The 18741-nt window shown below is 38.9% G+C and overlaps 1 protein-coding gene across 1 annotated transcript in view; it reads right to left on the reverse strand.

The window, feature by feature from the left end:
* Positions 1-85: 85 nt before the first annotated feature.
* The window catches only part of cntn2 (contactin 2), a 35628-nt gene continuing 16972 nt past the window's right edge, over positions 86-18741 (reverse strand). The window contains exons 12-23 of the mRNA XM_086086152.1: positions 16449-16576; positions 16020-16195; positions 15599-15719; positions 14909-15067; positions 14564-14713; positions 12547-12617; positions 12222-12456; positions 10859-10974; positions 10480-10666; positions 9780-9892; positions 6722-6890; positions 86-4858 (exon numbers count right to left, since the gene is read on the reverse strand). Coding sequence (XP_085942278.1) covers positions 4761-4858; positions 6722-6890; positions 9780-9892; positions 10480-10666; positions 10859-10974; positions 12222-12456; positions 12547-12617; positions 14564-14713; positions 14909-15067; positions 15599-15719; positions 16020-16195; positions 16449-16576 — 1723 coding nt within the window. The 3' untranslated portion in view covers positions 86-4760. The remainder of the gene's footprint in view (positions 4859-6721; positions 6891-9779; positions 9893-10479; positions 10667-10858; positions 10975-12221; positions 12457-12546; positions 12618-14563; positions 14714-14908; positions 15068-15598; positions 15720-16019; positions 16196-16448; positions 16577-18741) is intronic.

Raw genomic sequence — 18741 nt, forward strand, 5'->3', positions numbered from 1 at the left:
CTGCACCCGCTCGATCACTGATCTGGCTAGTAAATGACAGTCTGTGAAGTAAATGATAAACAGAGAAATAAAATCCACACATAAATTGCAATCACAGCGTGTTTATTTAATACATATTGAGCAACTTAACCCCCCATTAAATGTGTTCATTTATTCCGAAGAAGTTGAAAGGCAACATGATACCGTAATTGCATATGACTAATTGAATGTTTTTCTATGGGTTGGTTGTCTATCTACCAGTAAACCTCAATACTACAATACTAAAGGCATTGTGAAATTATTTATTCAAACACACATAAACAATTCCAGTATTCATTTTTGACAGTCAGAGTTTCTTGGTTTGATGGCTTTGACCTTTTTGTGAACATTCTCTCGTTAACTGAAGGTCCTAAAATGTCCATGTAGGTGAATGAGAGCGTGAAAAGTTGTCACCTCCACCTTGCGCCCAAAGTCAGCCCAGACTACAGGTGTACAGCTCACCTGCAGCCCTGAATGAGAAATGTATGCATGCCAAGAACTATTTTCAAACTACATGTCGGTCAACTGTACCAACACATTGGTTGTATTACAGCACGTTTGTGATGTTTGGTTGCAGCATATAAGAGTATTAAAAAAAAAAAAGTTCCCTTCTGTCAAGCTTCATCCTGACCACAACGCTACAGTGGGTACGGGAAGTTTTTAGACCCCTTTAAATTTTCCACTCTTTGTTTTGTTGCAGCCATTTGCTAAAAAAAAAGTTCATTTTATTTCTCATTAATTAAACATAGTTAAACCTTCTAAAATAAGGATCAAGAGAAAGGGACAGCATGTGAATTAAATGTGAGTAGGAGTCTGAATACTTATGACCATGTGATATTTCAGTTTTGTTGTGTTTTAAATTGCAAACTTTTTTATTTCAGTTTTTTTCTGTCAAATGTGAAGTTCATGAATGTGAAATTAAATGAACTTGTTTTTTATTTTAGCAAACGGCTGCAATGAAACAAAGACAGAAATTTGAAGGGGTCTGATTGCTTTGCGTGCCCACTGAATGTGAAATAAGTAAATAAATACAAAATAAATCGTTTTTAGAGTTTAGAATGCCATATAATAACAATGTATTTTAGAATAAACTCCAGTTTTTTTCTTCTTCATTTATTGCACTATAAAAAAAATACACCTAAAAGATTACAATGAAGCTTGGGGCTTTATTTTTTTTTTTTTGTGGTAATCAAAGCAACTATTTGCTCTCCCTCTGGTGTGATTCTGAACTTAGTAGAATTGGTTGCAATCAATTCAATTACAGCCACATCATTAAAAAAATAAGTACAGCAGACCCCCCGCTAGTCACGGTGGATAGAAAACAGGCTGGGCCAAGAATATCAAAAACGTACATAAAATTCATGCTCCTTATGAATGCATTGAAAAATATATTTAACCCCCCAAAACACGTTTTTTTTTTATATAGCTATAAAAAATATATTTAAAAAGAAATCAGCAAAAAGGAAAAAAACGTGATAATCATAACACTTGAGTTCAATACCTTCCTGTCTCGTGTAATAAATTTGACAATATTTTACATGAGAGCTGATAAAAGCTGATAGGATTACAATATATGGCATTGTTAACTCCCAGCTTCATATCAGCCTATGAGCATAAAAGCAGCTGCAATAAAATGAAACACATGAGACTAGCATTTTTATATTGATCGTATTGATCAAATAACAGGGACAATTTGAGGGAAAGGTAATGCATTCTTTTGTACAACTCGATAAATCAGTAAATAAATAAATAAATAACACTGAATGGCATGTCAGATGTGTGTGAATTGCTCATCATGGATGGCGCAGTGGTACAGTTGCCTGACTTGGGTGCAGGCAGCATGGGTTCAGGTTCCTCTCAGTGACAGTGAATGTGAAGTGGCAACGATGGAGATGGATGGTGCATGATTGCAGTCAAGTTAAAGACAGAGACAAACATTAGCAGGAGCTACAAGTGGGCCATTATAATGGTTGTGCTTTACAATATTTTTCAAACAGCTTATGCAAAAAGAACAACACTGAATACAATAGCCAAATGTCTTTTTTTTTTTTTCTTTTTTAAAGAGCAATGACCTACAACCTGATTTCGCATTTGTCTTGGCTATGTAGTACACTTGAACAGACAGAAACGGCTCATTCTTGGGAAATTTGGGCCTCCGCTTGCTTGCATGATTGACAGCTCACAGAATTACTCATTTAAAATGCTCCATATTGCAACACTGACAGAAAGAAGCGATTTCAGCTCCAAATCAGGAAAAAAAAAAAAAAAAAAAAGACTGAACATGCAAAAGCCAAACAGCAAATATGTACAGTTACAAATATTCGAATATTCAGAATTTTTATTTGGTCGAGTTTCCTTTTATACACCACTACAATTGATTTAAAAATAGCAAGAGGAGATTGAAGTGAAGTCTTCAGCTTCACAAAATGATTTCATTTAGGGATGTAGCAATTTTACTCAGCGGCTCGAAAGTAATTGCACAATTGGTGCTCATGAGGCATTTGTGAGATGAGGTCCATTCTTCTGTTGCCTTCAGACAAATCAAGTACATAAAAGTGTGGGCCTGTTTTTACATAAAGAAAAGAGTAGCTACTGTACTTGTGTGACGCAATTCTAAAAAGCCGCGCACATCTCCAGCGAATCCAAAATTTGGTAAAGTCAGTTTGATCTAGAATTCAGTTCAATTTAGTCTGACTGATTTTCATAAAGTAGTACAATAATGCTTGCTTTTATAATGAACTATATGCACAACAGCTCATTGCATATTTCGGCAGGAATATTGGACACGAGTTTCCGGCCATTACGTTCAGCTTTTCATTTGAACACGTTTACTAGTGAGCCAGTACTTCAAAGGTGATGGGAAGTTTATACAATACATTCGGCGAGACAATTTATTTAACTGTCAACAAAGTATTCTCTTTCTGTATTGCTCTCTGTTTCTCCTTGCTCGGCTTTTCAGCGAGACATGAAGCTGCGCTCTCTCACACTCACTCTCTCCTCTTCCGTCCCTGCATGCTCGGCTTCCGATAGCGAAGCCACTACGTCCCGAATATGCGTTTAAGGGGGATCAAAAACAATTCTCAAGCCATAGGAACATTTATTTTCATCCTGCAGTTAGTGTATGTTGTCATTATTATTATTTCATTATTGGTTGCATTTTATGTTTTCATAACCTCCGTTTTAGAAAGTGACAATAAAGGCTTTCTATTCTGTTTTGTGGTTGTTTTTGTGCCCTCAAGTTGAGTTGAGCATGTCAAAATAAGATGTGCAAGTCTATGTACAGACAAAACTGCACGTACTGTGAAATGGCTATTTAAATCAGATATGGTGCTTTGATCGCTTTGCCGACACTTGGATAAGTGGAGCAATTAAGCTACGTTCACACTGCAGGCAAATGCGACCCAAATCAGATTATTTTTGCCCAAATATAACCTGTATCTGATTTTTTTTTTTTTTATGTCAGTCGAAACGGCTCAATTCAAGGTAATTTAAAACGGAGTTTAAATCTGAGATTAAAGTCATAAAGTGAGAATTCTGAGATTAAAGTCAGAATTCTCACTTAAAAGTCAAAATTCTGAGATTAAAGTCAGAATTCTCACTTTAAAGTCAAGATTCTGTGATTAAAAGTAAGATTTCTCACTTTTAAATCAGAATTCTGAGAATGAAGTGAGAATACTCACTTTAAAGTGAGAATTCTGAGATTAAAGTCAGAATTCTCACTTTAAAGTCAGAATCTAGCCAACCCTTTTTTTTTTCTTCACTGGCCCTAATCCTCTTCCGTACATACGTATCGTAATTTTTGCAATGTGACCTCATCCTGAACGGCCAGGTCGCATATATCCAACCTATAGGTCATCAAAAGTCCAATATGAGCTCCAAGTATTTAATTTAATCCCACTTGAAACATGAAGCATAAAGTTGACATTTGTTGTAATATTAATAATTTAGCCACGCAGATGGTTCATTTATCAAGCGCGGTGACGTAATGTCATCTTTAGTAGACTTCTCTATGAAAAGATGAGATCGAAAAGGCTCGCTTTATTTTCCCAAAATAATATTTCTACCTCCTCCCGCATCAATCCGCTGTAGATATCAGACCATAAAAACATGAGCACAGACGACGGATTTATAAAAGTCCGTGGCCCTGACGTGCATTTATATCCGTAAACATAACGTTGCTCTTCTTCTGCGCACATTGGGGACACATTCGGTTTAGACCGCGGACAGACTGAGGTCGCAATTAATGTGTAATGTGAACGACTATACAAAAAAATTAAAATCAGATTTGACCAAAAAATCCAAATTGAGCATTGCCTTACAAAGCTAATACATCATTTAGGGCAACATGACACCAAATGCATCAACTATCCAGAGAGAAAATAAGTGTAGCTTCTAAATGGTAAATGCTACATGTTTGTGCAGCCTGCTGAAACTCTTCAACCTCTTCCTGACATTGGTTGTGGTTGTGTATAAATATACTGTATGAATGTGTATGAAGTCACGGGTGGAAAGTAAGTCATCCTGTTGGTTTGAAATGTCACACATGAGATTTTGCCCTTCAAATGTTGAATGACTCCAGTGCATGACTGTGCACAATCATCCTTCTTCCATTTCAACACACATTGATGTTTTTTATAATAAAACGATTAAATGTTACCCCCCCTCCCCCCAGTCCCACCCAATAGAGGTTTAGACACCAGATGCTTTCAATTAAAGCTAGTAAACTAAAAAGCTGAGTGAAATCACAGGCCTGACACAATTGTGAGAAGAAACATGCCAATGACCAGGTGGAGTGAATGACTGTTGAAAGTTGCCTTGTTCTGTACCATCATGCCGGTTCCTGGAAAAGACAAAGACAATATTTCACACTACTAATTAGCACAATTTAATATGATGCATATAACTAGAGATGGGCCAGTACCGATACCAGCTATCGGTAATCGAGCCCATCTTTAGATCAAGGCATCAGGTATTCGTGACAGCCCTCTTGTGGCCGTTTTATGATCAGAACTACAAGCATACAAGCTTGACAGCTGCCCATTAAGATGTTATTTCTACACGGATATGTAACACAAACACACATATTTGACAAGAATTAACATCCTCATAACATCATTAATTGAATGTATTGCGCCACACAATGCACTCTGTGAACCGAGTGGCTTTATCGTCATCATAAATAATACGAATAGATATGATGCCCCTGTCTGCAGGGAAGTTAAAGCTCCAACGGGCAAACCGTTATTGCTTTCATGTTCATGCACGTCACTAAAACCAAATATTTAAAAATGCATTTGTATCTGTATAGATAGCACATTGCTGTTGACAACAACATACATTTCATGAAATTCGGTTGAGAAACGAGAAAATTATGACTTATTTTTAATGCACATGCATAATCTTTAGTTTCATTTTTTTAAAATTCAAATTCATTTTATTGTGTGTTCTATACAAAATGTATATTTTATGAACAAATGGAAAAAAACTAATCGAAAATTGTGATTAGGGTCATGAAATTTTAATCTTTCATTAAAATCATCTGTCATTGGTATTGGTAAAATGGCCGCTGTCTCCAAGCGGCATTGGTAGTGTCTGTGGTCTTGACACATTTTTTGTTTTGAAATAAATGCTTCCATTGCCATCAGCTGCTGGTATTTTAAGGACTGTGATTTTGGTAATTTAAAACAGAGTTAAATGCTAAATTAAACAAACTATTGTCTCTCCCACGCTCCATTTTGAACTGTGATGAGGTTGGATTTCGGCAATCATCTGCAGAAATTGCATGGGAATGCTGAAAGCTGAATGCTAAGCTGAATGCTTATGAAGGAAATTGAAAGATAAATTATGTGAAAACTGTAGATTTTTCATTGTAGTTAAATGACAAATGAATAAAAACAAAACTTGAACTGAAATCTGTTAGGGGTGTGCCAAAAAATCAATTATCATAAGAATCGCAATTCTCATTTAGTACGATTCAGAATCGACTTTAAATGTCCCAAAATCGATTTTATTTAAATTATTTTATACTGTCTTCCCTTTGTTTGTGTGTGCCTTTATTTGGAGCTCTGTTTATGTTGTACCTGATTTGGCCACTTAGGGGCAGTGAGGTTCCACGCGGTCGGATACACTGATAAGTTGTAGCCACGTTAGAGAGTAGAAGGAAAAAGTCACGATCAAGTTATTCCAATAGAAGTTGATTTTTGCAGCGTGGCGCCGTTCTTTTGAGTGATAAAAGTGCCGTGAGTAGCGCACTAAATAACATTAGCGACTCAGACTGGAGTAGATCATTACGATTCCTTGAATATCTATAAATTGAAGCAAAACTCATTGTCAATCAAATCATTTTAAGCAAAAATCTTTATATTATATCAAATAAAAGGATATTGTTAAAAAAAATATATTTTTTAAAAAAGCTTACACTTGGAAAAACACAATGTTGTATTTTCGTACATAATAATAGGAATGACAAAGAAATAGGCTTGGCCAGTCATTTTATTGTCATGTTTATGGGAGTTAAAATCACTGCAGTGTCCAAAACATGCTTCATTTAAGTTAAGATGCAGTAATACACTAACCGCCAGAGGGTGCTGGAACTGCACAAATGGAACCCCACCTTATCAACAGATGTGCTCTTTTAAATATCATGACGTGATGACGATGTGGCAATTTACATCTACATCCCTATTACATTGAGGTTATTCACCTGAGTCCCGTGAGACAATAATCTCATGCGCGGGTCCATCCCCACCTTCACCCCAGGATCGCACTTCCAAAACAACATATCCATTGTCTTTGGGCAGGGGCAGGTTGACTGATGTCTTCGCCATGTCCAAGACCTTCAAAACTGGTTGACCCTCATGCTTGTACAGTACCTGTCAAAATGGAAGTTTTGGTTATCATAAAGCCCGACTTGTTTGTGCTGCACGTGATCAACAGAGACTGGGACACAATTTGCAACAGCTGTTGAAGTTGGGGAGAAACTTTTGCTTCCCCTTCTTTATTAAAATATTAAAAACATTTTTAAAACAAAAAGAAAAGATGAACGTGGAAAAATAGGACCGGTACAACACAGCGAAGTACAATCTTGAGTGTTTCAAAAGGAATGGAAAACTCCGAAAAAGCCGTGATCTTCGACTCTCACTGAAAGTTCTCAACCAAGTGTGCAGCGGTTGGGATGAAAATCAGCGCCTCCAAATCTGAGACCATAGTCCTCAGTCGGGAAAAGGTGGAGTTCACTTCTCCAGGTTGGGATGGAGATCCTACCCCAAGTGGAGTTGTTCAAGTATCTTACCCCGGGATTACACCGCATGCATGCGTGTGTGTTGCGTCTCCACTCCGCTGCGTCTTGAAAGCCGGACACGTCAATTTTATGGACAAAACTCACCGGCTGCACACAGCTGCGGTCCGGCAGCTCTGTCGCGGACAACTTCCCGTCATGCATAATATAATGTGGCATTAAAAACAACGATAAACACACTTTTGTCTGTGCTCAACAGAGACGCAGAAATAGATTGAACCTCATTTGATTTAACCTTTTTTTCCTGCCTATTTTTTGGTTGTCCTTATAAAAAGGATGTGCCGTGTCATATATTATTTTGTGGCTTTCCACCTCCAATATAAACCTCTCCTCGTCCATGTTCGCTGGTGTTTAAACCGTGAATAAGCACCTGGCCCGTTAACTCCAGGCCTGGCTATGCCCATTATGATATTTAATGACATTGATTGTGAAATAGGATCTGGCGAGTGTTTTATTCTGAAAAGTAACCAGAAACTTTATTTTGAAACTGCGTCAGTCTTCCTGTCCCCCTCGTCTGCTAGTTTGCCATTTGGCGGATGCCGACAGATGCGTCGTCCGGCAAAAATAGAAAATAGGTCTATCCGTGCGGCGGCCTCCGGCACGACGCAGCTAGTCGATCCGCAGCGCACACGCCGCCGGTGTAATTTGAACAAGATAGAATGGAAACAAATCGACTGCGCCGGCAAAACGCAGCGGAGACGCAACGCACACGCATGCGGTGTAATCCCGGGGTTAGGATTTTGTTCTCTGTAATGGTTTGTCTGGTGAAGAAGGAACTTTGCCAAAAGGCAAAGCTCTAAATTTACCAGTCGATCTACGTTCTTACCCTGACCTATGGCCACGAGCGGTGTGTCGTAACCAGTAAGAACAAGATCGCAGATCCATGCATCTATTAAAATCAAAAAAATAAAATAAAAATTGGCTTCAGCTTCAAATTTGGCCAAGATGTGCTGAGTAATACTTATTGTATTATGAACTTTGATTCAGATTTATATGCTTTTTATTACTCACTAAAACAAAGCATCGATCCGATTGAGGGTTAATAATAAAAAAGTAATTAATAATTAGCTATGTTTTCTTCTGAACAGACCGATTTATTGTTATGATCCAGCAAGAGTGTAATTAAATATCTTGCATGAAACCATATGATCACTCCAAAGCTCAAAGGTACAAGAGAGACGTTTCTGGTGTCATGTTCCATGTGATCATTTGTGGGGAGAGAGTGTGATTGAAACTTTGAGGTTTCTGTAGTTTTCTCTATGACCTCATTCACTCCCAGCCATTTTCACTGAAGCAACCCCCTTCGCTCCCGGCTTTTTTATTATTATTATTTTTTGAATATTTTTTTTTTTACTGGATTTTGACTGATTTTGCAAGGCCCACAGAATATTGTGTTCTATTGCTATAAAAACATGGAACCTACCAAAAGAAAGATTAGAGTCTCTTCTTTCATCACGAAAAGTAGTATATTTGTATCTGTTTCCATTTTGCTGGCCGTTTTTTGTTATAACTACCATTGCTTTAATCGACCTCTTCATGTCAGAACCTGTATCAAAGCCTTCTGCATGCTCTGTATACCCCCCATAAAAAAAATGCATACATTTGTTTTTGGGAGTGAAAAAGTCCTAAAAAACCTATTTATACCTTTTTGAGTTTGAATGAGTTAAGGTCCAACAGTCTCAGGATTTGCATATATGGATGAAGGTTCCCCGACGACGTCTTCTTGCAGTGCTTCAACTTACTAAATGGACTTTTGCACTATTGTAGTTAATATTGTTTAGCTTCTCATGCTGTGTAAATTGTTGCCCATTCGGCATCCATTGCAGCCTGGTCATCCTGGAAGGGGGATAACCATATTTGCGGTCCCTTCTCAAGGCTTTTTATTTTTCCCCTTATGTTAATTTTTTATTTTTATTTTTTTTGTTTTTCCTTTCCCTCTTGTGGTTAGATCAGGATGTCGTTAATATTTGCCAATTGTGGGCATATGAAGAACCTTGAGACTCTTTAGTAATTAAGGGCTATGGAAATAAATTTGACTTGACTATAAACTGTATATCGCTGGCGTCGGGCCAAAACCTTGTATCTCCCAAATCGCCACTTTTCAGGAGACCTTACAAACAATGTTTTCCCCAACCATTAACATTGCATCGTCAAAAAGAGCAAGACATTTTCAACGCTTTAAAATGTTCAATATTTCGTAAAATTTACACTCATACATGTGGACTGAACAAAAATGTCGATTTTTCCAAAAATAGGAAATTTGCCTAACAATGACTTATGAGGTTTCGGCCCGATGCCAGCATATATATAATGAAAAGAGAGCATTAAGTGGCATTCAGATGCACAAGATAGCACTTGCAGATAATATTGACAACTCAGACAATGCAAGGGGCATAGTTCCCAGTAGCCATCAATCGTTTTTACTATTATTATTTTTGGTGAAGCAAGAGCAGAAAACACTCACTTTGTATCCCAGAACTGCCGACTCATTGTGCATGGCCTTCACGTGGTCCCATCGCACAATTACCCACGAACCATCAGTCCTCCATGATACATTTCCAGGAGGGCGATTCGGAGCTGAAAGAAGAATAAACCACATTAGGTCAAATCAACCAAATGAATTGGAGTTGACTTATCATGTAATGAAAAGTAGTTTCCTTATAATATTCATTTTTTAGAGTAAATCCTGAATAAACCATTCCAATAAATACATCTGTGATTCTCTGATATTCTCACAGCCTAAAGGGGGCAGTGAAGAGCAACCTGAGTCACTTCTCTGCGCTTGGGTCCCCAACCGCCCCCCTAAAACCTGACAGCGTCAATTATAAACCAAACCTAACCAATTTATTAGAGTTGGGAATTAGATGAAATAATTTTTTTATTTGAGTTTTTTATTCTAATAAAATGAGAGAATCTCAGTTCATTGAACACTATGCTGTTTAGGTTAGCTGAGGCCTGCGTGTATGGAGCTCAACTTCTCGTATTTAATATGATGCTGTACTTTAGACTGCAAACTAGTCAACATTAAATCAAGTAATGGACATTATTTTGCCCCAGTTGCTTGCAAAACACAATTAAACAAGAATACATTGAAGACAAATTACCAAATTCAATTAATTGACATTTGAATTCTCTGTGCATGCATGAGAGTTAAGCAAACATACGTGGTTTCCTCGTGGTGACAGTGGATCGTGGTGATGGTGGGCCAGTGCCTGCGCTGTTATATGCCAGAACTGCAATATGATATCGAGTGCTTGGGCGAAGTCCAGACACCCTGGCTGTCGTTTCTAGTCCTGCTGTCCGCACTCTGTCTGCTGCTGCTTCTCGTTCATGCTGTCGCCAGTATCGGATCTAAAGGCAGCCAAAAACTGTTTTTTAATAACGTTTAACACAATGCCTTCATTGGATTCATTTGACAACAAAATAAAATCAACCAAGAAATATTGTCATGTGTTTCAGTAAATCGTCACATTAAATCGAATTTCTATTTCGCAGCACTCTAAACAATTGTTTGTTGTGTTGCATCATTGAGAATCATATCACCTCATATCCTCTCAGGATGCCATTGGCATTAGGTTGCAGGACAGGCTCCCATGACACTTGGATCTCAAAAGCTGTCAGTGCAGTGACATTTATGCTTAATGGTCCAACTGTTGGCTCTGCGAAGGGTTAATAACAGTTAAGGATGTTAGATTATGAAAATGTTGTACTGTACAACTCCTTTCAATTTCACTAGCAGAGATATTGCATATCGATTGATTAAATGAGCCGTGCTGTCTGTTTAGACATATGCAGGTAATGCACAGATAAACAGGTGAGATTACTGTGTCAACTCATGGCTGACCTCTGGTGGTCAAAATGTGTAACATACATTTCAGGTGGAAAACGTATGTGAATCAATTCATTTGAATAAAAGATGTCATCATAAAAGTGAACCAGAACGAACATTGTTGATCTGCAATTCCCGTAAAGGACTGTCATCAGCAAAACCTTGTTTAATAACATGACACAGCTTGATTACACCAACATTCTTTGTACTGAGTACAGTAGTTATAATAATTTGAACATCACGAAAGGTAGAATTTTAAAAGTAGTGGCTGAACGACTTCAGATTTTTTTTGTAGGAGATGCTAAGGTGAGGACAGTCGAGTTGACGTCGACTATTCTATGACTTCGATATTTCTGTTCACTCACTGTGTGCACCAATTTAAAATTGATTATTATTATTATTTTTAAAACCCTTTACGGAGTGTCATCTCCAAAGTCCAAACACTCATTCTCGCTGCTGTCTCAGTTAACAGATTCCACCTACTAACTCGTTCACTCAGTCACTCTCAGACACTCGCTCGGAATTTGTGCAACACCAATTCATGTAACAGTCGTTACTTGCTACGGTGTGGAAGAATGGTCTCAAGTAAAAAATAATCAAGTAACGCCAGTTGGATGTTTTTTTTCATAATTAATTACATTTTTGTTTTTTTGAGTTTTACAATAAAGAGGATATTAATCGACCATGGCTTGTCTTCATTTCCATGTGTAAGCAAACCCGACAGTGTTTTGTCTTTTTTTTTTGTGTGTGTTACTGTTGGTGAATTTGTTGAGGGCTGGAATGGCGATGCAGTGCTGTGCCTTCGTTAGCTTTAGGGGCCTTCATAGTTGCGCTTTTATTATATTTCGGGACAGACTTTTTGCAAGTGATCTTCATACTGGTCTCATTTTAAATACAAATATTTACACACTTGCTGGTTCGTCAACCTCAAGCTGTAAGAGTCAGTGCAGTGGCAAAGGAGATGCGTTGATTAGTTGACCAGTCAACTAGTCAGTTCTAAAGTATCCCTAATGTGTAAGCATGTCTAGTTATTGTATTCATGAATGTAAAACAACATACAGTATCAGTCAAACTGACCTTCCTCAGCAGAGTGGACAACGGCAATCTGGCTGAATGGACCTTCGCCCCTTCGGTTAAAGGCTTTGATTTTCACCTCAAAGGGGCTGTATGGCTCCAAGGTGGCATTAAAGTACACATATCGGGATGACTCCACTAAAGGAATGCGCACTTCTGCCCACGATGATGTGTCTTTCTTCCTGAAAGCCAGGATGTAGCCAAAGCTATCACCGTTCTGGTATTCCCGGGCCATGGGCTGGAAGGTTAAGCAGAAGATGAAACCGCGTTTCAAACCAGTTTCTCACGCGTCATCACAAGTTCATTCATTTATTAGTCTCCAACTTACTGTCCATGTTATGATGAGTTCATTGTGGTCTCCCCCTCCACCTCCGAGTCCACTGGGAGCCACTGACGGAGCTGAGGATCAAACCAAATTTACAGTGCTTAAAGGAGATGTATTATGGCAATTATACAAAAAGTCTGGTCTCTGGACCGCCTGCCCACCCATTAACATTGAACAACCAAGCAAATATTTTGCAAGCTGACCCACACTAAATTTCTCCGCCCGTGACTTGACCCATTAATGGTCCAAATAATACACATTAATTTGAAATATAGATTTTTGTGTGTGCATTAAAGAAAATCTTGTTTAATTGTAAAGAAATTATATACCAGCTCCGTCGCCCATGTTGTTATTGTGCAAAATATCAATTTTGAATATTTTGGAGTGGAGCCTAGTCAGAGCCCACTTATTGCCCATTGTTCGATAATTCCATCTACTGCCCAACAACCAAGCCCACTCTAAGCCCATGCCCAAGTGGTGCTCAAATGGGCCCCCAAATGTACGTGTTTGCTGGGCTGTTGACTTGTACTTAATAAACACAATGTTTATATCCTTTCAAAAATTGTATTCCACAAATTCATCAACCACCTTTTTGCCCTCCGCTATTGGATCGTTTGTAAGACACTCTATCTGTCACCTGTCTCATATTTTACATCTGTTGGCCTTAAGCTGCTTACGCGGTGCCCTCCTTAACCTCTTTAAACATTCAGCTTCAGTGAAAGCTTTTCTAGATGCATGTAGAGCAGATAGACTTCCACCTTAGCGCTCATTGTACCTCCCAGAGCAGGTGACTTATCAACTAGTGGAGAAGCTAGGCGTTAGAATAAATGTGCACACGTTATCCCATATTTACTCTTTTAGTAATTGCAAAGCATTTATTCAACAGTGTGACCGGTGTTTGAACACCTTTGAAATAACAATTAAAGTTTTTTGCTGGGGTTGGGCTGAAACCTTATAAGCCACAATTTGGCCAACTTAGTATATTTTCAAAAATCTATACTTTGTGGGTTTTACTAGTCAATGTCTAATCTAAAGTGTTGATAATGGTTTGCCCTCTCTGATGATGCAAAGTTAATGGTTGAAGGAACGTGCGTTTTTGGGGTCTCCTGGAATGTGACAATTTTGGAGGTACAAAGGTCTCAAAAGGAAAAATTAGGAAACGGTTAAATACAACATGCAACACTTTATCATATACATTTTCAAATAATCACTTATAGAACATTCCTAGAAAATCACAATGCCCTATCACTAGTGAGCTATTTTACAAACAGGCCCACGGGGTATTCAATGTGGTCCTTGAGGGATACCTGGTGGTCGCGGGTACCACCTTGGTGACCCCTGATATACATTATGCACGACACTATGTTCCCAAATGGAAAAGCTTGGATACTATTATATTAAATGCCTTTATGTAAATACATACAATATTGAATGTCATTTAATTATTATTACAAATGACAAATTATTTACATGTGTTAATTGCTGAGCTACAGAACATGATTTTGTTTAGTTCAGGGGTGGCAAACTGCGGTCCTCGAGGGGCGGACTCCTGCAGGCTTTAGATGTTTCCCAACTCGAACCGCTGTTGATTCCAATTAACAGGCTCGTTATCAGGCTTATGCAGATCTTGCTGATGAGCTGATCATAAATCAGCTGTGTTGAAGAAGGGAAATATCCTCGAGGACCGGATCTCACCATCCCTGGTTTAATTTGTAAACTATGCTTGAGACGAGGTCACGATTACCCAGACCCATCTGAAGCCGGCAACCCCTTGGACTCGTCGACCAGTCAAGCACAGGGCACATATGGACAACCAACCATTCACACACTCATCTGTGCACAATTTAATCGTCAAATAACAAATATGCATGTTTTTGGAATGTTGGAGAAACAGAAACGCAATTTTCTGTTATTCTGAATATCATCTGTTCTTGTCATCGGTTTCACACCACAATTGAAAACTACATCAATTACAATTTTCATCATTTCATGCGTGTGAGACAAAACTGTGCTCCCTTACCTAATTGTTGTGTGCGGATGGTATGTGAGGGCACGCTGGGCTCTCCACTGCCCAGGATGTTGCTGGCAATGACCTGAAATTCATAATCCATCCACGGCACTAGCCCAACGACATGTGCAGACTCTGCATTCCCTTCAATGTTCACTGGCTCTGTTTTGAAAATGAGATGAGTTGATGTCAAGGTAAAGGTTCATCAAAATTTCTCCAGCATCAAATATATCAAGTATTTTTATGACTTGCATTTCAATTTATATAATTAGTAACCTCGCTTCACACACAGGTATGTCTTCACATTTCAACCAGCTAATATTTTGTTTTATTAAGATTTATTGACATTTTACGCACTGGTCCGCATCTCCTTCCACTTTGATGACAAAGAAGATCGGCCCATGATCACATAGTTGCCGATTGGACTGTGGTTGTCATAGCCACGACTCCATCTCAGCTCCACTGATGTCTCTGCAACATTCCTTACCAGCAAACCGCCGGGCGGTCCCGGGGGCCCTGGGCACAACACAGAAGCCAATGAGTTTACTATCTATCTCAAATCTTGTTTACATATACAGTATATCGAAAATAGACAGTACCGTACATTCACATTTGAGTATACGGTTTGGGGGTAATATGTATATATATCTTTAGACCGATTCATTAGTCCGTATGCCGGCGCACTCGCATCGTTAAACTCAAAACCGGATTAAAATCGTTTGTTGTTACACCCCTAGTTAAGTATTTTGTTTGCCGGCTGAACGCCTCAGAATAACCCAAAGGACAAAGTGGCCGGGGAGAAGGAAGTCTGGGCTTCTGTGCTTAAGCTGCTGCCCCTGCGATCCGATCCGGAATAGCAGAAGAAAATGGAAGGAGAGGTATATAAACTGACAACATGGTTCAGAAATTCCAAACAGAAATATCATCATTGTGAACATTTTTCGCAAAAAAAAAAAAAAAAAGGTCCAGGGTTTTTGGGTGTCTTAATTGTTTTCCACGGCTGTGTATTTGTTCTGTAGGTGACATGAGAAATGGAATGCATCTTACCTCGTACCACCAGTTTGGCTGTAACTGAGGCGCTGTCCACCACAGTTTGCGCTGTACAGGTGTAAGTACCTGCCTGACTCAGCTGAGCATTCACAATAAACAGGTCTCCAATGGTTTCCTTCTATAAGGGTGCAACCACAGAAGTAACAAAACGTAAAAACAAAAAACAAATATAACACAACAATATACTTTTTTTTTTTAATAGTTCAGGTTCAGAACCATTTTGTTTACTTCAGTTTCCTACTACAGAATTATGAAAAACATCTTGTTGACAACTAACAATTGGAAATGTATCCTCTTCTTCTCCTCAGTGGAGTGAAAACATTCCAAATATGATCGACGACTGCTAACAGTCTGTGCTAATGCTTTGAAGCTAGATGTAGCAAATGAGTATCCACCATTAATCTCAGCATTTGCTCACCCCCTCTACTCGATGGTACGGCCCTGTGGAGTCCTCCAGGTCCAGCAGAGCGCCATTGAGGGCCCAGGTAAAGGTCAGGTCCATGGTTGGATCATGAGAAGCATGACACTGCAGTGTCACATTCTCACCCTGATTGATGTCGGCGTTGGAGGGAGCCAGTGTGATCTTGGTGGCATCTGCGTGATACCACCACATCAAGAGTTGTATGAAGAATCAAGAATTAGTCAATTCCGAGTATCAGGGCAGATGATTGTATGAACATTTGGAAAAGACAGTATAAGTGTTTTCTTTTTGTCACCCCGACTTTAGATAATTGGCATTTGCTTCGATCTACTACAAATACAAATGGCAGTAGTATTACATCTTTCAAAAAGAGGTTTCCCAAGACAAGTCTGTGGAGACAAATTTCTGTGATTGTGTATACGATACCTCTGACAGACAGGTGTCCTGTGCTGTTTGCTTTGCCCAGGTAATTTTCAGCAAAGCAAGTGTATTTCCCTTCATCTGCTCTGCTTATGTTATTGATCCACAAGATTCCATCTGGAGTCACAGTCACCCTGCGCAAGACATGTCACTAAGTCAACAAGGGTTCCAACCTTAATTGTGACAGTGGATAAATTATAAGAAATACAAACACCATATTTGAATTCTGACGAAAAATGTATGGGGTCAAAATGGTAGTATTCAATTTGAGTTCTTCAATCTTGATTCGTGCAGAGATTACTTAACCTTGTCTGCAAGATGAATTCTCGCGGCATTTGTGAGCTCGCAAACTGAGCCTGCTGATTTTCACCGACCCGACCAATCACAAAGCAATATTGTTCGAATAAATGTACATGGGTTATCCCAAAGTTATATATAAGTTATATAAGTAACTATTATAGTATTGCAAAGCATTTATTCACCGGTATAATCTTGTTTGAATCATGTGAGTTGGAGTTATTTGTGAAGAGAGCAGAGCCCCGTGGCAAGGATGCTCCTGTAGCAGCAGGACAGGAACTGTGCCTTATCACAAGATAGCGGCTGAAACACAACTGTTGAATTTTGACTGTTGAAGCCTTCAGTGCCGAAGAAAGACACGTCTGTATTATTATCTGCACAATGACTCATATCCTTAATGGTTGCTGCTCTGTGTTCCCCCTTCCCTTTAGAGCAGCAACGGCTGTGCAATAAAAATACTTTTGTGTGCACCGAGTTCCAAAATCTGTAAATGTTGCAGTGTGTCTTTGGTAAACTCTCCGCACTGACACATTGCTTATAAACAGGAAAGACGGACATGATCTAGGTCGGCATGCGGACGCTATTGTGCTATTGTGCAAAACAACATCGGTTTGGCTAAGGATCCCCAAAAATGGAGTCAGTGAAGAGACATGCTTTCAAGGCGCAATTTAAACTACAAGCTATCAGTTACGCGGTATGCACATGGGAATAGAGCAGCCGTGAGTGAATTCCACATAAATGAATCCATGGTTCGGAAGTGGAGGAAGAAGGAAAACAAATTTAGCCGACTTAAACAGAGTTTCCGCGCAGTGTTATTTAAATTTAGTTATAGTCTTTTGAGTAAAATTTAACTTTTAGTCATCTGATTGTATTTTAGTTATAATGCAATTTTAGTCGCCGAAAATAAAAAGCAATTTTAGTCGACTAAAGTGACAGTTTAGTCGATATTTCCCTTCAGCATAAATTTCAACTTTTATACAGAAAATTATAACACACCTGTTTGTAACAGTAGTTTAACACGCAAGACACATTTAAAACAACGGTTTCTTTATTAAAAGGAACCCCGACTGTAACAACAAGTTTTCTCTCTATTATTTATTTGTTTGTTACTAACATAACTATGAGATTCGTTTTTCAAAAATCTTTTCCAGTTTAATACATTTTGTCGAAACTTTATTTGCACATACGTCGCCATTGTTATTTACGTCACAACGCATTCAATGCGTAGTGACAGCAATGTTCATTCAAGAGTTCGTCCCTTTGGAAAAAACACTTTACAAAATAAATGAATGCAAAGTATTATTTACCTTTTTTTGCTGATTCGAAAAACGATTCGATCCGTGACTCAAATCCGTGATCTGATCCGAACCATGACTTTTGTAATCCTTTGCACCACTAGTTCCTACACTGTAACTCGAATTTCGACTTAAGTTGGATTTCACCGTTAAAGGATCTTTGTGCAGTTTGTCATTTTTTGACTGCCACCTCTGGCCCAAAGCGTAACTGCATCATCTGTGTCAGACTTGTTCATGGTGCGCGTGCGAGTACGTGCACGACCTTAAAGCGACAGCCACAGCTGACAAATGAAGACATAACTTCAAATGAGGTCAGAAGAACTCCGTCCCTCCCCACCCCAAAGAAACCGTGGAGTACTATAAAGGGACGATAAAAGCTAATAGGTGAAGTCAGATCAGGGCTCTTCGTACTCATCTGGGAATTGGTGGAGCATGCGTGATGTAGAAAAAGCTTTAATGTTACCTTCTTAAACGGCACAATGCATCTTTAAAGTCGATATTTACATAAAAATACTTTGTACAGTCATTTTAAAAAACGGATTTGCGCGACCCGGGAGAGCCGGAACCAATATTTCGTGTTTCCGCACGGACATTCGTTGTTGACGGCAGAGCTAATTAAAACTTAAGCACGGAAATGTGATGCGCCTGATGGCGATCCGACCTGCTCGACGGACGTCCGTTCCTGGAGGTAACAACAACATAACTTT

This window comes from Leptonotus elevatus, chromosome 10 (genome assembly GCF_054856555.1).
Source record: "Leptonotus elevatus isolate MCC_2025b chromosome 10, RoL_Lele_1.0, whole genome shotgun sequence".
Lineage (NCBI taxonomy): Eukaryota > Metazoa > Chordata > Actinopteri > Syngnathiformes > Syngnathidae > Leptonotus > Leptonotus elevatus.